The following is a 26,790-nucleotide window of genomic DNA, read 5'->3' as shown; positions in this document are numbered from 1 at the left end:
TCTACATTTTCCCCATTTAACTTAATATTCAATTTATTAAGATATGATAAAACGTTAATTTTCCTCATTTTAAAATTTATTACATTTAACAAATATCTAAAATTTTATAATTTATTTAAGTATTTTAAAACTTTTTAAAAATATTTTTTAAACTTAAAACAATTTCTTTTATAACAGAATTGCGGAGAAAATAAAATATTTGCAGGAAAAATAAAATAAATAAATAACTTGAAACAGTATGAGATATTTCAACACAGTTACATAAGAGAAGACTCAGTGTGAAATTTTGTGACGTCATGAATTATAATACGGCATTCAACTCGAGATTAATAAGAATTTCCAGTTTAAATGGGGGAAGTGGCAAAGAAAATATTTATATTTCGAGATGTCGAATGTAGAAAAGGATGTCGGTTGGTGTTGGGTTATTGCAGCTGCTTGTTGTTGGATAAGTTTTGTAGTTCAAGGATTAGTAAGATGCGCTGGGATCATATACGTTGCCTTAATTGATACCTTTCTTATAACCCGTAAAGAAGCATCTTGGCCTTTCACTTTACGTATCGCGATATGGAATCTAACAGGTAAGATTTCACTTAATTTAAAATTATTGTGTAAAACTTTATTTATAATTTTAAAATATTCATACTTTAAATTTATTTGAAAAAAAAAAAAAAATACAATAATTAAATTTGAAATATTTTTAGGGCCTCTTGCAGGTATTCTAAGTTATCATTGGTCCATTCGTAGCATTATGTTTATTGGAGCAGCAATTACAACTTTAGGAAATTTTATGTGCTACGTAATAACCGATGCAACTTATATTACGTTATTTTTTGGAATTTTGCAAGGTCAGTAATGAATATTCAAAGCATTTTTATATACTGTAATGTATTTTAATTTTTAAAATGTCTTTAAAATTTCTAATTTATTTTTTTCCAAAACATTATTTAAATTTTCTTAGTGTTATAATTACACGATCAGAATTTATTCACAGGGCGATTTAGACTTATTGAGGTCCTAAGTTATAATAACATATAAAAATTCCTCAGCCACATAGTAGGTTTAGAGGTTTAAAAACATGAAGCCCTAAACTGTATCCTCGTAGTCTGAGGTCTTAAGACAATAAATTTTAACCTGGGTACTGTGGATACTAGGGTACCGTAATGACACTTTCGGCGATTCCGAGAAATATAATGATGAATAGCACCATAACTTTTTTTGCGTTTATTGTTAAAAGTTATTGTATATTCATATGTAATTAAAATTATAAATTATTTACCTTTATTACCTTTGTAATTATTTTATTTAAAATATAATATACAATTTAAAGTAATTGTACATATATTTAAAATCCGTATTAAAATACATAAATAAACAGAATTACCGCAAGAAAAAATTTCTAAGTGGGGTGCCACTACTAGAAAATAAGTTGAAAAATATTGCCCAAAATATAGTTTATTTAGCTTATCTGTAAATCCGGCCCAATTTATTTAAATAATTCAAAATGGTAAACGCTAACGGTCGGATGGCCGAAGCAGTTAAGGCGTCAGCCTATCTTTCTGGGAATCCGGGATTGAATCCAAGAGTCGAGCAACTCTCCAAAAATTTTTCATGGTGATCTATTCCGGAAGTCTGACACCGTCCCTCACTATTTAGCCGTACCCATTGTGGGCCTGACCGAACCCAAATGATTATGATTAAGAAAGCACACGAAGCGGAGAGTTTATAATGAAAAAATGGACGATGCTATGAATAATTCATTAAATTTCACAAATGATGTCTGAAAGTTAAAATTCTTAAACTTCTATAACTATTATTGTTATGGAAGATTAATTATTCTTATTCTTAATTATTAAATATTATTATGTATAATTAGTAAAACGATGACCTGTAACTTCATGAAAAATAAACATTCACTAGTGTACAATATTACTTTTATTCTATGCGGTTAACTGATTATAAATTTATAAATTAAATTGTTTTTGTTTCTACTGTTGATAATATACGATGTAATCAAAAGCTTGTAAACGTTTGTTTACGGAAATCCATCAGCTAATCTCCAATTTTTATTACTTCCGGCAACATAATATGAAACAGATGATTTTAATCAATATGGAACTATCGTTTGTCCTCGTGAAGAAGATATTTGAAAGAAGCGCAGCGACGTCATATAGAAACAACCTACGTTTAAAATTAGGAGTGTTCAAGATTCAAATTATTTTATAGTTTTAGTCATCCATCATATATTTAAAAGGGAAATATTCTTGATGTTAATTTGTCATAGAATGTATACGGTGGTATTTTTCTAAAAAAAAAGTACTGAAACGCTCGCAGTAAAGAGCAAACAAAACATGAAAAATTTCAGACTTTCGGTCATGGGACTTTATCACATCTCCAGAGTAATTAAACTGAGTTCTTTATTTAGGAAAATTTTAGTATTTTGTTTCTTATGACAATCGATTAAAAAAGACCAGGAACGCGTTCTGTTCCTGAAAAGAAGTGCCAAAATGTCGTTCTGGCCCTACACATCCTTGAATGTATGGTACATACATTCCCTGTACATTCCATGTACAGTACGGTACAACTTTGTCCCTGACTAAAGTGTAAGAACAGCTTGCAAACTCAAGTAAGATCATTAGAGAGCGCAAAATTAAAATGAGCAGTTATTCTGTGTTATTCTGTGTTAGCAGTAAATTCTTACCTTTGTCTTAAAACTTTATTAACTTACATAATAAAAGTAGTACAAGGTATAATACGTCAACGTATGTAAGTTAAGGTATATATGGTTAATTTTTCGAAAAAAAAAAGAAAAAAGAGCGGTATTAAAAAAATTGGGTGTACTATAGATTACTCCCTATGGAATTTCAGGACTTTGATTATATATTTGAACTCAGGGGACCAAGTCGAGTTCAACGGTACCCTATTTTTAGACCGGAGATGAAAAATAAAAAAGTTATCACACTTTTTTCCGGCGATCGCGCGATGATAGGGAGTCGCGTGCTTGCCGTTAAAATTGCCTTTAGTAGACGTTTCCCCCTTTTTTTTACTTTGTTCAAGAACTACCGTGAATCGATCACTAGTTTAGCACATGGCGGCGTGTGGTGGCTCCCGTACGAGAGGTCAGTCGGGAGCGCGAACAGTGGGAACAGCCGCCATGTTTGCGATCGCGCGATGATCGGAAGTCGCGTCGCTCTCTCTGCTTTCGTATCGCGTGTTTACCCTCCGGAAGATGACCGTAGTCCGACGTCACGGTTTGCAGACTTTACCGCAAGATGGCAATACTAACAACTACGGTGCCGTCTGCATGAGAGCATTAAAAAAGTATGGTAACTTAAAAAGTGTGATAACTTTTTTTATTTTTCGTCTCCGGTCAAAAAATAGGGTACCGTTGAACTCGTCTCGGTCCCCTGAGTTCAAATATATAATCAAAGTCCTGAAATTCCATAGGGAGTAATCTATAGTACACCCAAAAAATTGGCAAGAACTTTGCCGGGGGCGCTCCCCGGCGAAGCTCTTGCCAAATTTTTTTTTTTTTTTTTTTTTGCTCGTTTGTTTACGTTTTTACAATACAAAATTTTCCCATCGACTTAACACAGGGATGACCTTTCAACCCAATATTTCCCATTCTAAGTTGAATTTTAAAATTCGACGTCCGTCACGATACGCTACTTTATTACTTCTATTAATGAGCAAAATTTTGTTCAAATCGGTAAAGCGATTACTTCGCAAAATGTGTGTCAGGTATTTGACAATTTGAGTTACTGCCAAGAAAACTTGCTCGCTTCACTCGCTGCGATTCAATTATATATATAAAACAAGTAAAAACATTAATAAAATAATATTGGAAAATGGATTAAGAATATTGGTAATTTTATTAAGAGGGTGTTATAAAAAAAACTTTTATTTGACTCTTGCCACCGAGTAGACACTAAGAAGATTTTTTAGATCATAGTTATCGTGGGTTCGTCCAGATCCACGATAGGGGGCGGCCGGATGGTGGAAAATGGGGTGAAGTATTCATGACAGATCAACCTCCCGAAAGATTCCTGAGGAGTTGCTCGTCCAGATTCGATATACCAGAACGGTAGGGTCTGGGGATCGAGCTTACCACTCTTGGCACCTGAAAAATATGTCATCACGTGCCACCCTTTCTTAGACAAACAGTAGTATATGAACTACAGAAATAAGATTGTATTGAATTTAGATATATTTCATGAGTTAATTGATACAGTATATAATAAAAAACTATTGTATCCATTTATTATAAAAATACCAAGCTTCTATTGGCAGTGTAGATAAAACCACTGAACACTAGTACAGTAGTTGGCGCCTGTCCAACGGACTGGCCACATGGAGTTTTCCGGGTTTTCTTTACATGTTTAGCTCCTAGATACGGGCCAGTTTTCAATAGAAAGTTCTTCCGGGAGAAATCCCCTCTTAGCAGATTGCCCATACGTTGCGTTACCACCCACGAAATCAATCAACTAACTATAAAAATATCTGTTTAATTGGTATAATTTTTTCTCTTAGTTAAAGTAATAACAATTATTTTTAAGTTAGTCTATTTTTGTATTGCTTAAATAAACAATTTGATTAATAGAATTGTGATAAGGACATGATAAGGACAATTTTACTTGAGAAATTTCATAAAATTTCTCATTAATTCTACATTAAAACAATAAATGTTTTAATAAATTCTCTGCAACTTTACCAATATTGACTTTTTAAAATTAAAAATATAAGTTTAATAGAAAATAAATTTAAAAGGGAATATTTGAAAATTATAATAGGTTAATATAAGAGTTAAATTTACTTTTAAAGAATTAGAAATTGTACTTTACAAATAAATGTTCTTAACCTAGAATTTTCTCTCAGTGAACTTTAATTTGTTGAAATTTAGGTTATGAAAAAAATTCTCTCTAACCGATGTTGAAATGTATGATATATACAATATGAACGAAAAGACATTGATTGGTGTATATTATTTACCCGACATGCTACTGTATGCTTCCGATTTGTTTATGCACGTTCTTTAATCGGTGCGTAGATAACACATTGTATATTAACCTTCTAGCTTATGCATATAAATAAGAATGTTTGTTTGTTTGTTTGTTCTCTATACACTCCTAGGCCGGTTGATCGATTGCTACGAAACTCGGCAGTCACTTTTATATACCCCTAGCTTAGATAATGTCGTACATTTCACTCCAAAATATTGATTGGATTTCTGTAAATTAATTAATTTCTATTTACATTTGATTTGCTGATTTACATGTAACGCATGTATTGGCAAAAAAATTAACAAAATAATAAACTAAGTATCATTCTTATAAAAAAGAATGTTATTTTAAAAATATATATATATTATATTCACTTAATTACTACGACAATGATATAGCGCGAAATAGACACGCTATATCATTACTGAGACAGTACCTTATAGCACTTGCCTGACTGCAATCCAAAGTGTTACCCTGTGAAAAATCTATCTATACCTATTTAATTTTCCACATCTAACGACTCGGGTTTTTTCATTTCTGAACGGTACTTTCTTAATTCTAATAAGCACCCGATTGCATAAAACCACCGAACTCTGGTAGTTAGTCGTAGATTCGGGCATGGCAAACGGGCTAGTCATGTGGAGTTTTTCGGGCATTTTAGAAGTCTTTTTAAAATACGTGATATTAGTCATTTTGTGTTTTAAACCCTTACGTAGATAACATTCATAGTTATATACCACGTAAATCAATATAATATAATATAAGAGAAGGGTTAGAGGTACAAAAGAATCTAATAATCTTAATGTTTATTGTTATTTTTTGCCTGAGCAATGCCGGGCTCATCTGCTAATTAATTGACATACTGTGCTATGCTTTATGAGAAACATGCAAAAACATTAATGAACATGTTATTGCACAAAATCAACATTCACGATGATTTATGTTTATATATACGTGTATATATATATATATATATATATTATTTTTTCACGTATTTTTACATTTTTCCACGTATTTTACAGCTATGTACAGTACTGTATGCATACTTTAATTTAATGACCGCAATGCTAACTGGAAACAAAAAACCCGCACTAAAGTTTGTTAAAAAATGAAAAACTTGTTGAACTAGAAATACCAATACTGGATTTTGACAGCCAGATGGCTAAGCAGGTAATACGACAGCCTATCACCCAGATCCGGGGTCGAATTCGAATGGATCGAAAAACCTCCAGGAATTTTTCGGATATGTCGAATCAACTAGACGGAACCCGAAAAATATATCCGAAAAATACTTGGCCGCTGCAGTGAAGGTTTTTACTATTAAAAAAGGCCTTCTTAGTGCCTAAAGAGAGAAGCGTTATAAACGTACTGGATTTTCTGACTACAAAATAAAAAGTATAATACAAATATAAAACAAATGTTACAGTTTCAATTCACTAATTACAACAATGAAATTAATTATTAATAAAAATTACAAATTACAATTATTCAAATCTGAAAAATCTGAAAAGGGAAAAGAACTTACAAATTTTAATAAAACTTTAATTAGCATTAATACCATAGAATTCAACAGCTACACGCTGAACATCAGAAGTTAATTGCTGTGTCATCTTGTTTAATTTTTTATATATTGTTGATTTGATTTTTTTTTTTTTTTTTGGTTTTAGACTTCTTTCCGCTCAGTGAGCACTAAGAAGTCAAGAGTGTTATGTCAGAAAATATGTTGTGTTACTGTAGGGTCTTAATAAGTTTTATGTAGGGATCATAATTCAAACTAGTGTTCATATAATTACGTATATTCAATATCTGTGCTGATTTCCATATTGCACGTGCTTACAAGAAATAAGGATTAAATTGGATTGATGTTGTAAGGCTTCGCAATACTTGGACGATCTGTCAAGGGATGTCTCCCACAAAAATTTTCTGTAGAAAACTGGCTCCTATTAGATGTTAGACACGTGAAGGAAACTTGAAAAACTCCAATTGGCTAGTCAGGTGCGAATTCGCGACTTACCAGGTTATAAGTGTTCGGTGGTATTATACAATCGGCCACATGTGAGCCACTTAACTTGTGTCTCTAGTAACATCTATTGATAAAAAAATAAATCGTAAATAATTTTCTATTTGTAAATATCACTAAAATATTTAATTAGTGAGATGCAATTCCATTCATTATCATTTTTGTAAATTGACTTATAATCATTTTGAGATTATTTTTAATACATATTTATTTTTTATTGATGCTAAAATTAAATAATGAGTTGTTTTTATTCTGCTCTAAATTCTAAAGCGAAGTTTTAGAAAACAAATCTAATAAATACGGAAAAAATTAGGTTTTTGAATTTCTTCCAAATTTTAATTACAGTCAAGTCTATTTTTCTTGATAAATTTCCAAGAATGTTAATAGGTAATCCCCGATAAACATCTTACTAGAGTAACAAATATGTTTTATCTAAACATATTTTTAAAATTGTCAATATAATCAATTCTCCTTTCACCCAAGAAAAGTGCCGAATGGATGGAACCACTGAATCCATAAGATCGAACCTACAACCCACTCACTGATCGTGAGTTCGCTCTTCACCAACAGGCTGGCCACGTCACGTGAGATTAAATTGCCAGTCGAGAGGTGGGTACAACTGAGGATTTTAGCCTCGGGTCAGAAGAAAACGTAAGGGCTCGTAGCCCTCTTATACATCAATGTTATTTTTACTAAAATCTTTAAGACTTCTTTTTATTAATAAAAAAACATTCAATGTATTTCATTTGTTCATAACAAAAGAGGCACGCTAAGGGGCAGAAAGAGCCCATTCTAACATCCATATCCTATACAAGCTCTTGACGGTCTTGGTTCCACCTTTACCTCCATTCAGTTCTGTTCTATGCTACTGTCTTAATCTATTTCTAACTTTTTCTCAAACTCCCGAATTGCATTTTCAAAATACAAATATGACAAATTTCAATACAGTTTTAATAAATACACGAGCAATTACTTTTCGTCACAATGCCGGGCTGCAATTTTTAATCGTATTTTTTAATTTATTTAATTTAAAATATTCGCTCTCCGCCTCAAATTAGTAGTGGCTTGCCCCTTTACATCATACTTTTCCTGTTAGCAATGGAATCATGCCGGTCATCTATTAACGCATTTCAAGGGAAAAGTTTTGAATTCAAATAATGTAACCTTCGGTTTGCTTCAATGTTCTTATGTAGTTAATCAGGACATTCTTACTTCTAATCTTTTCATATCTGATCTTGTATTTCATCTATCTAACTCCATTCTCGAAATTAGGGAAAGACAGACGGACGACAGTAGGAATTTATAGGTTTACGATTTTTCCAAATAACAGCCCAATAAATTTTAGTCTTTTACATTGCTTATTACGAGAAATAATAAATTTATACCGATACGTCCTGTCATTTTTTAGATGTAACTATACTTAAATTCAATGATTTATACAAAAACTGAAACTATATAAACTGCTTTTTATTTCTTTATTTTTAATATTTATTTGGAAAATTATTTCAAAAAATGTATTGTGAAATCTGGAGACTAATATAAATAGAAAATATTTCTACAAACAAGACATTAATTTAAGATATTAAGCAAAAACTTTTGCAACAATTTCAGAATCGATTTCAAAATAAATGAACACGTCGTTAAAAACTTCAAGGAAGTCATTAAAACTTTTTAATTTTTTAAAATACCCGTAATTGAATTTTTGTGTTATTGTATTAGAATTTATTTATCACAAGATTATTTAAATTAAGTAATGTTTTATAGTAATTACAAAAAATACAGTTATACACACATACGTATATATGTATATTTATATAAATACTTCCTTTGTATAAAATTCCTTTAGTTGTTATTGATAGTGCTAAAAGCTCAGAGGTATAATGATACTTCTAGATTCCTTGGATATTGTGTGTGGTGTGTGTGTGTGTGTTCAGGATATTTCGAGCACAAAACGCTGTTTTAACTCCCTTGATCTGTATAGACGCTTTGTTTTTCTACATAAACATTCCTAAATCTATTTTAGAAAAGTATTTATACCTTACGTCAGAAATTTCCAAAACTATGTAAACATGACATTTACCCATTTGAAAAGTTGGTTTTAGATAAATAAAGTTATAAAACTGATATTAAGCTAGCAAATATGGTAATAAAACCGTTATAATAAAATCTCATTTTTAAGTAAATTTATAATTTTTAGATAATTTCTAATTTTCAATCTGTTGAATTTCCTAAGTAAAAAACAATTATAATAATTATATCAACTATTAATTAAAAAAAGAAAACAACATGTTATGTCCATTAAGAGTCAACCGACCCACATTGCAGTCGACTAGCGTGAATTAAGGATGGTGGAGGAATGTCCTTACTCGTACAATCTATGATAAATTTTGAAAGTTTCTACCGGATTCAAACCAAATCATCTCATTGAGATAAACTTTTGTTTTATTCCTTCCGCCCTATAAGCATTAATAGAGATCTAAAATCCTATCTGTCATAGGTTCGGCTAAGTCCACAAAGGAACGGCCGGATGGTGAGGGACGGATCATCCAGAAAAATTCTTTGCGGATTTTCGACTCTATTTCAGATTATTATATAAAACACAGGACTGTCGAAAGCTTTGTAGGGGACCCGGAGTATAGCGGACTCCCTATGCTTCTTAGTGAGTCGCATTTGCCATATTTTTGAGCCAATGAAATATGTAGAATGTTTTTTTTTTTTTTTTTTTTTTTTTTTTAATAGAAGGAAATCTTACAGATCTTTTCTGTTAGTAAAATAACATTAATTTATAGAGTTACCAGGGTACCAGGCCCTAAATTTTCTCCGGACGGGAAAAATTTCAAGTTTCCGCTTTCCCTAGACGGCCCTGATCTAAACAGGCTTGAGTCTATGTAACAGAAAACAAAAGACATAAGAATAAAATAAAACTTTTAAGAGAAAAACGTTTCTTTTTTCCAAATAATTTCTATTCATTAATATTTTTTACACGGAATAACAAAAGTTATTTACTGATTAATAAATCACTTCATTAAACATTTAAGAATAAATAATTTTTATTACTTTTTTTTTCTTATGTTTTTATATATTAAAAGAATGGTCATTAATTACCGGTTTTGCGTCTTATCAACTATGAAAACTAATTTTTTAAACGAAATTAAATGAGATAAGCTTGAGAAGAGAACGTTTAATTATTTGTTAAGAGTTACGGGGCTAAAAAAGTTTTAGTATCTATTTAAATAATTTATTTTAAAATAATTTTTTGCTTTAAAAAGATTTTAGAATATATAAATATACTGGTCGGTTTTTATCAAAACACAATGAAATAATGGAAATATACTAAATTTCATTTCTGCTACATTGATTCATTAAATAAATACTGTAACTAATATCATAACATTCCTACAATTGAGTAAAGTGTATGAAAAAAATCTTCAATAAAAAATAAAGCTACTAATTGAAGAGATATTGCCATATTTCATTGTAAAAAGGCATAAATCAAAAACTTATTGCCAGTAAAATCAATTAGGCCTATGTATCAAGATTTACATTTTTTTGAAACATTTGATGATGTAAGTATAATGCTACAATATTTATTAATATGCACAGTATCAGAGATATTTTATGATTAATTGGTGATAGTATAATTTGTTCCATTTCCATTCTTGACTCTTTCCGTCCTGTGAACACTATGGCAAAATCCCATACCCATCGTGGATTCGTAGGTACACTATAGGGATGGCCTATGAGGTAATAGCGGATTCAGAAATCTTTAAAAAGATGCAGAAAGGAAACGATATGCCTTGCGAAATTTTTATCCCGAATAAAGCCGGGAAACTCAGCCCAGCTTTATCGGGAAAAACCTCCCGAAGTGAGGTGCAGCTGTGGCCTGTGGATCTCTCCTAAATCTATTCCTGAGTCTGACATATCCTGCACGAAAATTGTTTTTACAACAACGTATTTGATCTTTCGCACAGATCCGATCATTCCAGTAAGTGGAGTTCACAACACGAAAAGCGAGCTGACGGAGCTCGTTGGAAGTTCGATTCTTTTGTAATTAGAAGCAAAGTTTTAAAATAGGGATGATGTGATACGCCGTTGTAAAACATTTGCATCCGAAACAGACCGCCTCGAAAAAATTTCTGGGGAGTTTTGACAGCCTGGATTCGATCACGGCCCCCAGAACGGTATGCTTACACCTTAATAATAAATAACAGCGTAACATAAGTTTAATTAAAATGTATGCTTTTATTTTACATTTTTCGCCATTCCATCAAATATTGGCTATCCGCTGTGAATATCTATAATTGGATTAAAGGTAATTGCATACTTCTGTTAATATTAACATAAATACATGAATTACGATAATTTAGTAATAAAGTAATCTCAAAAAGGGAGTTAAAACGGAGAATAGAAAAAAAATGGTTTCTGGTTTATTGTAACATATTTCTATCAATAGTATGCCCGAAAAGTCTGGAATCAATATATTTACATAAAATTTGCTTTGTTGCTCGTTCTACGTCTACTCTCATTTATAATGACTCCGTGCGCACATCCTAAAATTTCTTCGTTTTCTGATCCCTGTAAATGTTAGATTATAAAGGAAAGAACCCCATAAAACATACAATGCCTACTTAGAAAATGCGAGAAACTTCAGTATGGACACCTTGAGTCATATTGTAAGTGACAGTAAACGTATAATTAACAATAAAGCAAATTTAGTGTAAATTCTCTTAGTTCCAGACTTTTCAGATAGCTTGTATCAGAAATTATGTTTAGGTTATAGGCCTAAGCTTATCATTTCTTGAAATAAATTGTTATAATTTTAAATAAAATTAAAAATTATAAGTTTAGCTCTAGCTCTCGTTAGGGTTAATACCAACTTCTTATATGTGTTAGCCGGCATAGCTATTTATAATTCCAACTCACATCAATCAAACGTACTGGATGAATGTACTTCTTCTGATATAGCCTTAATCCTTCCAGTTAATTTCTTTTACGTTTGTTCTAACGTTTTCGGCCCACCCTGGGCCATCCTCAGGAATATAATGAATGAACGTGTAGAATTAGAACGTATACATCGAATGCCTTCCGATTCAAATTACTGTGAAACGGTTTAATTTGTTGAAGGAACATTCTCTCGTGCTATGACGCTAAGGCACGTGAGAAAATCTCGGTGAAAATTTACTACATAATCGTTAAAATGAATGCTTTACGACTCAAATATCTTGTGATTTCCCTTCATAGCAGTATTTCCACGCTTGTGAAATGCTAGCCGCATCTTTATAGTTAACGCATGTGTTTTTCAATCCAGCCTTGTAAATTTCTAGTGTTTCCATTATTCTAAGCTGGTCTGTGCGGTGGGTGAGTCTTATGATACGAGCATTTCCTAGATCCGCAGTGATACCAGGTTCCGTAGTTGCCCGCGCCAGGGCGGTGGTATATTTGCGTTTCTCTATGTCGTACCGGTGTTCCTTCAACCGTTGTTGCAGGGAGCGTTTGGTAGAGCCTACATAGACCATGTTATTATTAAATCTGCTGTCCCACATAGGGATCTCAAACAACAGGCAGCGCAGAAGTGGTGGGGCCGGAGGATAACAACATAAGGAGGAAAGTTGTAACTTATAACAGCCACCTTGATGGAATATATAGACAAATTTCAAACATCACAAAAACCAAGATGGCATATTGTAGGCCACCATCGGTATATGACCTACTCCGCAATGGAAAGGACCCAATAGACTTAAATCACGCTCCAGGAGTGTATGAGATCCCTATGTGGGACAGCAGATTTAATAATAACATGGTCTATGTAGGCTCTACCAAACGCTCCCTGCAACAACGGTTGAAGGAACACCGGTACGACATAGAGAAACGCAAATATACCACCGCCCTGGCGCGGGCAACTACGGAACCTGGTATCACTGCGGATCTAGGAAATGCTCGTATCATAAGACTCACCCACCGCACAGACCAGCTTAGAATAATGGAAACACTAGAAATTTACAAGGCTGGATTGAAAAACACATGCGTTAACTATAAAGATGCGGCTAGCATTTCACAAGCGTGGAAATACTGCTATGAAGGGAAATCACAAGATATTTGAGTCGTAAAGCATTCATTTTAACGATTATGTAGTAAATTTTCACCGAGATTTTCTCACGTGCCTTAGCGTCATAGCACGAGAGAATGTTCCTTCAACAAATTAAACCGTTTCACAGTAATTTGAATCGGAAGGCATTCGATGTATACGTTCTAATTCTACACGTTCATTCATTATATTCCTGAGGATGGCCCAGGGTGGGCCGAAAACGTTAGAACAAACGTAAAAGAAATTAACTGGAAGGATTAAGGCTATATCAGAAGAAGTACATTCATCCAGTACGTTTGATTGATGTGAGTTGGAATTATAAATAGCTATGCCGGCTAACACATATAAGAAGTTGGTATTAAAAATTATAAACAAATGTTTTGCATATATAAGATTATATAATATGTTTTTAAACAACATTTTAATCGTTAACTAAATTTCTACACCTGCAATAAGAGGAATCAATCACGAAACAGCATCGTCCATCCTGAGCATTAATTTAACTCCTGATTTTTCAAGTGTGATGTTCTTTCTGTGCTGCCATCTAGATGTCTCCATTAAAAGCTTATTGAGTAAAAAAATTTATCGATGTGAATGTTAGTGAAGTAACAGAAACAGTCTTTATTATTTAACTACATTACATGACGACCGAATGGCCAATGAGGTTAAGACATCAGCCTACCTCTCTGGGGACCCAAGATAGAATTCGAGCAGGAGAAAAACCCCAAGAATTTTTTTGGAGATGATCTGTCTCGGATATGTCTGGACCAGTTCCTCACCACCTAGCCGAATCTATGAAGGGCTTGCTAAAAAGGACATCTTAGTACCTATAGGCAGGGCGCCGAAAGTAAAAAACGAAAAACTCTGCCACTGAAATTTTTATGATTGTCCGTGCTCTGTCTCTTATCACTTGGCTGACTTTCAGCGCATGTCTGTCGAACTCGTAATGGGTCAGTTATAAAGGTCCTATTTGTGGTCACAGGGTGAAAAAACTAGAAAGAAAAATTTGAATTCGCTTCTATTTTTCAAAACGCTTTTAAAATATAAAACTCTTTTAAATATAGGCTTAATTATCCTTGAAGTATATATAATTAGACTTGTCACTCCTTTATTTACTGCTGATTGCTTTGTATCAATGTCACATTCATGTATAGATCGTATCATTTCCTGTTACATTTGTGCTTATTAAGTCTAATTATGGAGAAAATTGAATAAAGGTTTACTCATAATTTTCACAAAATAGCTTCATATATTATATTTATGATTTATTCTAAAGTTTTTTAAGTAAGAGATTGTTTTTACTAATACGAACTTTATAGTCTTAATACTTATTTAAAAGAAAAATCTTTTATTAAACAATTGGCTGTAGAAATTTTTTAATCGGACACCCTCTGAAAAGTAGCCGACAATCCGAAATTGCTCAACAATAATCTTGCATGCTTGTATTCCGCCATCAGAATTTGTTTGAACACATCGTGGGTTATTTTTTCCTTTCATTTTTAACTCTTTTCTTTCTGTGGGTACACAAGAAAATAAATATTAGGCTGTAAGCAGCCGAATCATGATTAATGTTGATTTTGTGCAATAACGTGTTCATTAAAGTTTTAGCAGGCTTTTCCAATTAATGTTAATGCAGTATAGTGTTGCACTACATCATCTTCAGACTGATTTTGTAAATAAATCAAGAGTGTACTGCACCGTACACTTGTAAAACTCCTACTTTGTGACCACTAATAGTTCCGAGTAAAAATGGTCTTTATGAGGAGTCATCTATTCACTGTACTGCACGTAGAAATGTTCATAATGATCATATTGCATATAGGCTAACTTATGGAAGTTTTCGAGAATAGAAAAAACCCGGAAATTTGACACTCTGGTCCCGTAGGTCCGGAATTAACGAACTACTACTCTACTTCAAATGCACGACCTTACTATAAATAAAAGAATCTAACAACGAGTTGTCTAACTTCTCCGACTGCTGTGAGATTTTATTTTAAAAATAACTTTTATATTATTAATCATAATAAAAATAAAATTGTGTGTGACGCCATCTGTTATGAGATTTTGTTACAAAAACTTTCTATACTTTTAATCATTATAAAATGACAAAAAGCTTAATTTTGAATGTAGATATGTGTTATATAAAAACTATAAATGCTAATAAGTAAAATATTCATTAAGTCTGACTGAAGTCGAGCTATGACACGTGACCCCCTTTAACTCTCCTGCCCCTCGACCTTTAACTAAAATTTAATGAAAACTATCAAAATTTAACCAATGCCCTTATATAAAAGTTGCGTATCAAATTTCTTTTCTTAATCTTTACTCCATTCTGAGATATTAACTCACGCACACACATACACACGGACTTCCCCCCTTTTTTCGTTTTCAGGAAGCCTCAAAAAAGTGTCGATTTGTAAAAAATTCGGATGGTCAAATTTGACGTTTCCAATATTTCCTATACTTACGTATACATAACAGCCAAGAAAGTAAAATTCAATAAGGCATTCGGCATTTTAATGTTATTGATTTATACTAAAATAACAATGTTATCTACTTGATATAATGATAGAACAGTCATTATTAAAATCACCATCAGTATAATCTGATTTTAATAAAATACAATAGAAACTCGATTATCCAACATCTGATTAACGGTCACTTTCTATTAACTATAATTCGTGATGCGGAAAATATGATCTAAAAAAGCGTCAATTGACACGAAAAGCAAAAGGAGAAAGGAAAGTATTGCAATACTATTATTATGCAAAGTTTGAAATTTTAAACGCATGTAGAATAAATAAATATTACCAGATTTTTGTAATTCATTAATTGTTTTACATAGACGTACGTATCACTGTACTTTCGTGTAATGCAAACAATTAACATACTGCATTAGAACACTTATTAATTATATGACTAGGATGTATCGAGTAAATACATTACACATATACTGTGAATACAGTGTGAATGTACTCGGTAACATATAATTGTATAATTATGCACTAATTAAACTTCCTCTATTTGTTGTTGATTGAAGCCAGATCTAATGAACAAATTACATTAATACTTGGTGGATTTATATTCTAGATTCTAGAGTATGTGAAAGTCAATTTTACGAAATAACAATAATAGTAAAATAATCTGTTCTGTATATACAGTATATAAAAAGCACAATGTTCCGTCACCGCCCCTCACAAATAACGTAAATTTAAAAATTATTGATAATTTGATTTGTAATTTGAAAATTTCAAAAAACAACTTTTAAACGGTTTTTAAAGACATTGTTTTAATTTTCAATTGATTTTATTTTAATTTTAATTAATTAACTTTGATTTATTTTTAATTTTAGGTTTAGTTTTAGTTTCGGTTTCGATTTCGTTGTGAAGGCTAGAGTTTCAATTATTGTTTGATTATTTTTTAATTTAATTATTATTTTTAGGTTTAATTTATTTAGTAATGATAAGCTCTACAGATACAATATGGTAATATTAAAAATTTGAATAGTAATTTATTTAGTATTAATTTACTTTTAGTTCTTATAAGTATTTTTAATATTTTTTATTTATTAATTATTATTTATTTAATTTTGCATTAATTTTGCCTGTAGTTTTTGAACCCTTACATTTTTAAAAATTAATTGCAACGCTTTTCTTTTGCGACATAACTATAAGAAGTGTTTTAGTGTTGTTTTTCACAAAAATGAAAAAATTCAAATAAATTTAAATTTGATTTTAATTTTTTTAGTATTTTCATAAATTTTTGTTTTATAAATTTGCTTGCTTTTTAATTTGTAATTTTTTAATTTTAAATTTTAATTATAAGCAAGTTAACATTGATTGAACTATCATAATACTTAGTAGTTCTAATTTCTGCTTCCAGAGAAAAATTAAGCACTAGTTATTTAAGCAAACATACTGTTATTTTATTACACTGTATTTAAAAACTATGGTCTATTGTCAGATTGATTTTATAAAATTATCTTTCCTCCTCCTCTGAGTTCTCTACTCAGTTTGTACTATGGCCCATCAGTGGCGGAGTGGTTAAACATTATTGATCTTGCGTACTACAGATGCTTACAAGAAAAGTTTTTGCTTCCCTGTTTTTCTACCAAGATCCATTTATAGGGATAAATCCTAAATAATTATCTGTTTATAAATGGAACTAAAATTTTTAGTGGGATGCAATTCCATTCATCATTCAAATCTTACTACGAGTTCATGTAAACGAAATTCTTATTTGGAGTGTTAAAATAGTAGCCGAGATCTAATTTAGGTAACTCCTAAAACTCAAATAGGAAATGATGTAAGTAACCAAATAAAAATTTATATGAAAATTTCTCTTTGCTACCTCATAATGCTATTCGAACGTTAGTGCTGTGCGATGGGTTTAACCGTCAATGGTTATGGCTGCCCATAGTACTAATTAATTTCACGAAGAAAAATGTAGGCCTATAACAAGTTTATAACAGTCTTTTTATATTTCTCGATATTTTTCACCAAGACCGCATTATTCGAATGTTTGATTATCGAGATACCAATGGACCATGTGATCCTTGTTTTTACTGTTTTTAAGCACATAATTTCTCGTTATTAACTTTATTGAGTACAATAATAAATTTGCGCAATTATATAAAAACAACAACTAAATTATCTCGTGTAGGTTATTATGAAAAACCGGAATAAAAATATTCTTGATGAGCGCCTGCTGCCAGTGGCTAAACTAACTCACAGAAGACGCCATCATGGAATTTTATTCATTGCCGTTGACAATCGATGTTTCTACCATCGATACATAGCAGAAAGTACCGGACGTTGCAGATATTTCTATATACTTTATATCGATGCACTGTTTGATGCCTCCAATACCTCCAATTATACGTGCTTTTAATGCTTTTAATCAGTCAGGAGATTATACAGTGCTTGACTATAGTGTAATTGATTGGATAATCGGCAAAAACGTCCATTAATGAACAGGTTATTGCACAAAATTAACCTTAACAATGGTTCTTGTGCATATATTTATTTTCCAGACAAGTAGCATACTGTATACATATGATTTAAAAAATGTACAAATGCGATTGACAAAAGTTATAAATCCGGATTACCTGACATTGCGGATTGTCGGATGCCTGATAAACAAATTTCTACTGTAAAAAAGTATATTTTATTATAGTTTTCATTATCAATTTTGCCTGAATTCCTAATTTTATTTAATAGAATATGTAATTCCCTATTTAATATAGCCTATCTTAAATTCTTATAAGCCATTTTACAAAAAAGGCTTATAACGTTTATATTTTTTATAATTAACACATTTTATAATAAATAATTAAAATAGTTATTATTATTTTAGGTTTCGGAACTGGCCTGTTAATGACACTTCTTCCTGTTATCATTAACCAATATTTTGTTAAACACAAGACTACTGCCGTTGGCATCGCATGTGCAGGTGCAACAATTGGATCATTTGCAATGCCGCCATTAATCGATTATTTGTTAAAAGAGTATGCGTTATCCGGCTGTTTTTTACTTATGAGCGGGATTATATTAAACTCACTAGTTGGAATAGCCCTATTGAAGCCTCCTATCAACAAGAGTAAATGTAATATGTTCAAAGAAGAAACTATGACATTTATGAGAACTGAATCATATCAAAACTATAAAAATGTAGAAGATCCATTTATTAAAAGAAATTCTCAATATGAACTAAAGGAAGATAAATCATCTGGCATATTCATTCAGCATGTAAATATGATGATTATGGTAGCAAAAAATCCAATGTTTGTCATAATATCTTTAAATTATATAATATTTTTCTTGTGTTATATGACATATTTAATGATTATTGTGGATTTTGCCATGGATTTAAAAATAGAAGAAAACGATGCATCGTTTTTAATTTCTACTTTTTCTATATCTGATATGGTGGGTCGTTTAAGTTCTGGATGGCTTACTGACCGAGGATTTGTTAAAAGAAGACATTTAGTTATGGTTACCATGATCATTATTGGCGCCATCCTTAGTATAACACCGTGGATGAGAACTTACATTCATTTATCCGTAGTTGCTGTAATTTATGGTGTATTGGTTGGAAGTACTTTAATCGTGTTTTTTGCATTGTTAGAAGAGTATTTAGGTTTGGACAATTTACCAACAGCAGTTGGTCTAATGACTTTCTTTAATGGTTGTGGAGCTTTCGTGACTCCTACTTTAACAGGTAAATATTCATTATTCATTTTAATAAAAATATTTTTAAATATAATTTAAATTATTTATTTTAAAGATTCAATTATGTCGGAAGATTATTCTAACTGAATGTTTCTTTATATATAGGCATAGTTCTAGGTAATTATAGATTGATGTAATTATATACAGTGGCAGTCAGAAGTAAGTGGTCGTAATGCAAAATGGAGAAAAATGTCGTGTTTGCATGCACAAACTAAACTTTGTTAAAAACTGGATAAAATTATGAAACTACGCAAGTTCCATATGTATTCTGTGATCATTGTTAAGTTTATACTTATTGTTGTATTTAAATCAACGGTTTTTTTATATACCCCGATGTCAAAAGTAAGTAGTTAGTCTGAATAATACCGGATTTATTCTACCTACATATAATAAACAAAAGATTACTGCGTTGCCCCACCTTTGGCTTCTCTGACAACTTATAAAAGCCATGGCATCAAATCCACCAGTTTTTCGAAAACTTCGATGTTGATCTTGTTCCATTCATCGAATAAGGGCGTCCAGTAGACTTGCATGCTTTTTCTTTTAGATTTTAGGATTCTTCGATCTAGCTCTTCCCAAAGATTTTTGATAGGATTCAAATCCGGACTTGGCGGACAAGTTAGCACCTCAAACCCCTAGGAAGCCAAAAAATACTTGACAAGCTTGGACGAATACTTCGAGTTGTTGTTGTGTTGAAACACAAAATTGTTGTTGATGATTGCATCTTCCTCTGAAGAACGAAGATTGTTTTCTAATATCGCCCTATACATTTTCGCAACCATGCAACCGCTGATTTTTGCTAGTAGGCCAAATCCACAACGAAAGAAACACCCCCTTACTATCATGTATAGGGAATGCTTTACAGTCTCAAGACAGTTGTCAGGTTTGTAGGCGGCGTTCTTCATTCGTCTTACAATTTGGCACCGTCTCGAGCCTGAAAAGTAAAATTTCGATGTTGCATCGATCACTTTACTCCAAAACTCAGATTTTTCTAAATGCTCCTTTGAAAACGCACTCTGTAAAAGCTTCTCTTCGCAACGTTCACTTCGTCGCGTGCTGTCCATTTTGAACAGCACGCGACGATCCTTTAAAATCAATCTCATTGACGGACAGTTGGCAATGTGTCTTAACGCCAGAGCTCTTCCGGATAGCCTGAGAGAAAGCTTGTGGGTTAGCGGAGGCTTTACGAAAATTTCGAATGATGCAGAATTCTCGTGACGTTGTGCATCGTGGCCAGCCAGAACGATAAAGACTTTGGATGATGCCGAATCATTCCATTTTTATAATCTTGCGAACATCTTTGAAGGATAAATTTCTCTCTCGCGCGATTGCCCTGATGCTTTTCTCCAGCACGATGATCACAGACACATGAAGTTCTCCAGATTTCGACATCATATGGCGCGATTATTTTATCCAAGTTTGTCCAACACGGCGTAATTTTACTGAAACTCCGCCCATGCGCTCTCTAGCAATGCTAAAACGACCTTGACTGATCAGGTTGATTCTTTCTCCGATTTGTATAACGATTTATTGATGTGGCTACTTTTGAACATGGCGTTTTGTTAGGCATTGTTTTCTAAATTTGGAGATTATTATTTGTCAAAAACTATAATTGATATTATAGTGTTCTTCTAGATATTTGTATAGTTTCACATGTTATTGTTGGTAAATTTGCATCGGCAAGTAACGTATTGTTTATACTTGGCATTATTTCACTTGACCACTTACTTTTAACTGCCACTGTAGTTTAGAACTAATTATATTTAATACTCGGAATAATCTTGTTTATGAGACTCCTTTTATACCCGAAATTCTTTATAATTAAGGGGAAGCAGCTCCAAATTTTGCCCTAGTGGTTAAATTTTTAAGTAATATTTTTCCGAAAATCGAAACAGTATAGCCTACTCGAGATAGTATGCACAATATACCAAATTTGCTAAAATTTTCCAAATAGTTCTGAATGTAAAAAGAACTTCTGAGCTCTGAACATCTATTAAGTTTCCGGCTGTTATACACTCCTCAAAAGTGAAATAGCAACATTACGAAGAAATGCCCGTAGCCACATACACATTGCTGGACTGGTAGAGATGACAGAGAAATGTGAATAATTAAAAAAACAAAAATATGCAACAGACACTGTTTATTCAGTAATGAACATAGCCTCCACGGGCAGCTAGCTACACAGGCCGCTATAATACTATCAATGAGGCGATTAATGATTGCCTGAGATATGTCTTGCCAAGCTGCATCCACTGCGATACGCGTGTCCTATGTGAAAGCATGCGTTCTTTTATTCCTCCGCGTAACTCTGCGCGAACGACATCCGTTTAAAAATTCCTGCGGAACGCGTTCCTAAATTCCGGTGGGAGTGCGCGTCGTCAAACGGCAAAAACGGCCGCTTGTAGCAGTAGTTTACGGTGGAAAGCAACATGGCATCCTCCATGGCTCAGATAGTTTCGTTTCCGGGTCCATTATGTGGTTTTATGAATGAAAATTTAGAAATTGTGAAAGCGCGAGTTAGTGCACGCGGTGATGTAAGTGTCTTTACGAATTTTTTTCGAATGGTAGCCGGCATTCTAACTTTTTGCCATTTTACAATAATTAATTATTTAAAAGGTTTTTAATAAAATAGCGTGACAAATGGCGCCACACGCAGTTTTAAATGTTGTTGCCTGGAAAGTTAAGTAACCCAGTGCTGAATTTTTTTTTTTAAATTACGACTGCCTTGTATATAAAAATTTTGGCGTTTTACTCAGTAATTTAATATATTACCATATTTTAGAATCTCACATTTTCGTATATTTTATATTTTAAATTTAAAATTGATACATTTATGTTTATAAATTGGCATATAAACAGATAACTAAGAGCGATTCGAAGTACGGTAGATCTCGTTTTACTATTTCTCATTTTAAAACTGCTAAAAGTTATTTTATTATAACTGAAATCATGTTTTACACGGTCATCTCTGTGTTATATTATGCTGCTATAAGTGTATTTTCAGAAACAATATCAATTTGACATTAGTTTATGAAAAATAATTTAGAAATGTTCATTTTATGGAAACTGGCTTGATAGTTTTTTAGGAACCAATAAGGTCGTAAAAGAGGTATACTATAATCTGCATTAGCCTATTCATCGTAAAAAAAAAAAAATAGACGAGCGTATGGCTATGGCGAGGCACATTAGGCGTCAGACTACTGCTCTGGTAAACCCGGGATCAAATCCGCGCGAGCAATTTCCCCCTGAAGTTTTTCTTGGAAAGTCCGTCCCAAATATAGCCTACCAGTGACGGAATGGGAAAAAACTAGTGATGTAACGAATATTCGGTTACTACCCGGCCGAATACCGAAAGGCCGACCTAAAAACAGGAGTAAGAAATAACAAAAACGCAGTAAATTAATCATTTTGGTAACTTTTATTAATACTGACATTAAACTATAATTATTAAAGTTAATAAGAATTAGCATCTAACTCTAGTATTATGACGGCCGGATGGCCGAGCGGTCGAGATGGCAGCCTACCGCTCTGGGGGACCCGGGATCGAATCCGAACGGGTCGAAAATCCCCAGGAATTTTTCGGGGGGTGGCCCGTTCGGATATGTCGGGCCCCGTCCCTCACCACCCGGTCGCCCCATTGTGGGCCTGGCCGAACCCATAATGGGCCTACTAAAAGAGGCCCTCTTAGTGCCCACAGGGCGGAAAGAGTTAAAAAAAAAAAAAAAACTCTAGTATTATTTCGTAATTAAATAATATTATAGCCTTTATCTAGCCCGATATCTTATGGCATTGATGGCGTGTAGGTTAGAATGTATCGGGCATTAATGTTATTGTTTAGTTAATTATGTTATATTCGTATTCGCGTATATTTTAATATTTTTTACGATGTTTTAAAATGATTTACAAAACATTTTATTGAAACTTATCGTATTTAATGAAAGAATTATTTATCTATTTCAAGAAGATGAGTAACTAATATATAATTTATTTTATATATAAAGCAAAGAATGAGCATTTCTCATTATATGCAAAAGATAACATTTGAAATCATGTTAATTTTTAAAATATTGACAAAAACAATAGCAACAAAATATCACAAAACTTTACAAATAGAAACCCCCCAATAATATATTTGAACTGTTCTACAACTGGGGAGAAACTAGACCATATGTCCCCACCAAAGTATATCTTTAGGGTACTATTCAGTCTACAAATACGTAGTAAAAACAAAATTTTAGTGTTTAATTAAATAGTTAAAAAGATCGATTGCAAATAAAATAACTTATAAGTTATAACTTACATCTAAATACCAACAACTGCCGAATCATATCGGGCTATTTACGGTATCACATAAATTATAAACCAATTCGGCACTAGAGATAGACGTTAGACTCCATTTCATATTAACTTTAATAATTATAATTTAATTAATTAATTTAAATAATTTAGACCTACTGGAAGAAAAAATCGTAGTGACAGCGGGCCAATAGAGAGTAGGGTGCGCGATCCTTGCCATAATACGGTTTGCGCGCCAATTTTTGTACATGCGTTAATCAAGCCGAATAGTTTGGCCGAATATTCAGCCATTCGGCCACGCTCCTGGCCAAATATTCGGTATTCGGCCTGAGCCGAATATACTATTCGTTACATCACTAGAAAAAAACACTGAACACTAGTAGTTCGTTGAGGATTCGCGCCTCGCCAACGGACTGGTTACGTGGAATTTTCCGGGTTTTCTTTACATGTATAACACCTAAATAACGGCCAATTTTTCACGAAAAATTCTCTCGGGAGAAGTCCTCCCTTGGGATGGATCGTCCATGTGTTGCGTAGTTTTATTCCAACAATCCAATCTTGTCCCGGATATGTTGGGTCTAGTGCAGGACCAGTCCGGGTAGAATGGATCCCTTTTGCCTCTGCACGGGCTTCTTTTTTGGACAAATGAAATACATAAAATGTTTCTTTTTTAATTAAAAAAACAGTCTTAGAGATCCCAGTTTTTGTTAGTAAAAATAAAAATTAATTTATAGGTATAGGAACCACTCAGGGCCTCTAAGTTTTCTGTGACCCCGGAAAAAAAAATTACTGGTTCCCCTCTCGACGACCCTGGTGTAGTTTCTCACCGTCTGTATAGTAGACCTGGCTACGATGAACATGATATAAAGGCCTTAGTGTCCATAGGGCGAAAAAAATAATAACGATGTTTAATTTTATAATAAGTCTGTATATTTAAATATAAAAATATTTTAAAATACAGTCAAACTTCTAAACAACGACCAGGAAACATAAAAAATGGCCGTTGATTCTTTTGTGTACATTTTTGATTTTAAAAAATTCCTGAAACATAGCCGCTGTTTAGAGGTGACTGTTCTTAGGAGGATAGTCGTTATTGGAAGTTCAACTGTAAATGACATATAGACTTATAGGATCTTTTATTCGAAGCAAACTTTATTTAATTAAACATAAAGTTATTATCTGATTTAAAATAAATTATAATGCTTACAAACGCAAGAATTTAACCCTGATATTAAAAAAAAAGATCTAAACAGTAGCCTAAACTTAATATATCACCAATTATATAATGGAAAAATAAAAAGTCAATAGATCTATATTTTAATTCAGTAGTTCAATTATCCATTTACAATTTTATTCTTTTTAAATCTTGATTTGATTCTTATTTAAACAATAGGCTATTGTATGATTAAATATTATTTCCCTCTCATCTCTAGGTCACTTCAGGGATAGAAGTGGTAACTACGACTACTTATTTTATGTTTTGTCCGCTGCCTCTTTGATATGTGGTCTACTGTGGATTATACAATGGATTGTTCAAACAATTACTTTTCAAAAACAAAATTTACAAACAAGAATCGGTTAATTTTTAAAAAATAAAAACTTGCTTATACCATTCTAGAATTTTATTTTTAAACTTGCTTAGAAACTGTACTATTTTTTTTTATTTTTTTATTTTTGAAAGTGGAGAATGGTTATTATTACTTTTATTATAAGAAACCAGTTGGTACGATTAAATATTTATATTCTATTTATGTCTCTTATTTATTTTTCTTCGTTTACTTTTATAAATTTAAAATATTCTGATTTAAATCATTTATTCAAATATTTTGATTTTTAATTCTTTCTTAAACGGAATTCATAACAGTCTTCTCGGGGAAGGTTCGATGGTAAATGTTCACTTTAAAGCAATGTTTGCTTTTCTAGATTAAGCATTAGAAATTCTAAACCTATTCTCCGTATCTAAATTAATTCAGCTCACTGCATAATTATCTCCATAAATTCTAAACTCATTCCCCTGCATATAGTCCATTTCTATTCAGATACGCTTATAAATTTGATAATAAATGAATGGCGTTATATAAATTTAGGAGGTCAAGGTTACTATAACATTCGATTATTTTTTTAATTGTTTATATTTCTAAAGCAACATTTTAAATAAAAGGCTCATTATTCATTATGAACAAAGAGCTGTAAGGATAGAGATTTAATAAATTCATTAAGACATTTATATATTATTTTAAAATAATCTCTGGAATGTTGCAAAATGATCAGAATTGCAACATCAATTTAAAAAGACTTGCAAGAAATTTTATCAGTGATGTGACTATAAATGGAAAATAAATATCTCTGTGGTTAATATAGCGGAATAAGTCCAGTTTAAAATATTAAATAACTTGTGATATTTCATCTATTTTATCAATGTCTTATTACTAAAATTTCATCTTTTCTATCATATGAATTAAAAAAAAAAAGAAAAAGAATATATAATTTCTTTTAGAGGCTAAAGTTTTAAATTAACTTTAGTGATAATTTTATCTACATATATAAAAAATAATTTCATCATCTTTGTTAGATCCCTTTATCTGGGAATATATATATTTATACATATACATAAATATATATAAAATAGAATATCTTCATGTCTATTCTCTATAACTTCTAAGCGTTTTGACCGATCTGCACCACATTTTTCATAGTTACTCTCTAGGACCCTGAGTAAAATTTCGGCTACCATAGAACCTTGACACTACACTCATTCCCCTATTAACTTCTAAAATGTTTACCCAACCTAGACTACATAAAAACTTGGTCTAGGTTAATTTGATAGTAACACTCTACGGGCCTGCGGAAAATATAGGCTGCCATTAAATCTGGACACCTCACTCCTCGTGATTTCATCCTCTTGACACTTCGTGATAAACAAACAATGGTAGGCTAAAATAAGCAAATTTCATTTTAATGTTTATCTTTATTACTCTTCGTCCGGGCAGCGCCGGGCATATCTGCTAGTTAACAATAAATTAAAATACTAATAAAAGCAAAAAAAAAAAAAAAAAAAAAAAAAAAAATAGTTTTCCACCGATTAAATATTTTCAGCTCTTCCTAAGTAACATCATCGATTAACTAATTTTAGAATTTACTTAAAGTTAGAAATTGATAAAA

At 32.0% G+C, this 26,790-nt stretch overlaps 1 protein-coding gene across 1 annotated transcript; it reads left to right on the top strand.

Annotated features, from left to right (window-relative positions):
• The first annotated feature begins 216 nt into the window (after positions 1 to 216).
• LOC136989882 (monocarboxylate transporter 13-like) lies at positions 217 to 25,291 on the top strand. The gene is made up of 4 exons (XM_067288174.1): positions 217 to 578; positions 702 to 845; positions 18,458 to 19,321; positions 25,062 to 25,291. The coding sequence occupies exons 1-4, from the start codon at positions 386 to 388 to the stop codon at positions 25,208 to 25,210; spliced, it is 1,350 nt and encodes a 449-aa protein (XP_067144275.1). The 5' UTR covers positions 217 to 385; the 3' UTR covers positions 25,211 to 25,291.
• Positions 25,292 to 26,790: the final 1,499 nt, after the last annotated feature.

The sequence above is a fragment of the Centruroides vittatus genome, unplaced genomic scaffold (assembly GCF_030686945.1).
Source record: "Centruroides vittatus isolate TY-2023 unplaced genomic scaffold, ASM3068694v2 scaffold_769, whole genome shotgun sequence".
Classification (NCBI taxonomy): Eukaryota; Metazoa; Arthropoda; class Arachnida; order Scorpiones; family Buthidae; genus Centruroides; species Centruroides vittatus.
This window is presented reverse-complemented; position numbering and strand designations above follow the sequence as displayed.

Bases quoted from the DNA above. Each gene is read 5' to 3' on its own strand.
- LOC136989882 (XM_067288174.1), top strand. From the start codon at position 386: ATGTCGAATGTAGAAAAGGATGTCGGTTGGTGTTGGGTTATTGCAGCT. The intron at 579-701 runs GTAAGATTTCAC...AAATATTTTTAG, and splicing joins CGCGATATGGAATCTAACAG to GGCCTCTTGCAGGTATTCTA. The intron at 19,322-25,061 runs GTAAATATTCAT...TCTCATCTCTAG, and splicing joins CGTGACTCCTACTTTAACAG to GTCACTTCAGGGATAGAAGT.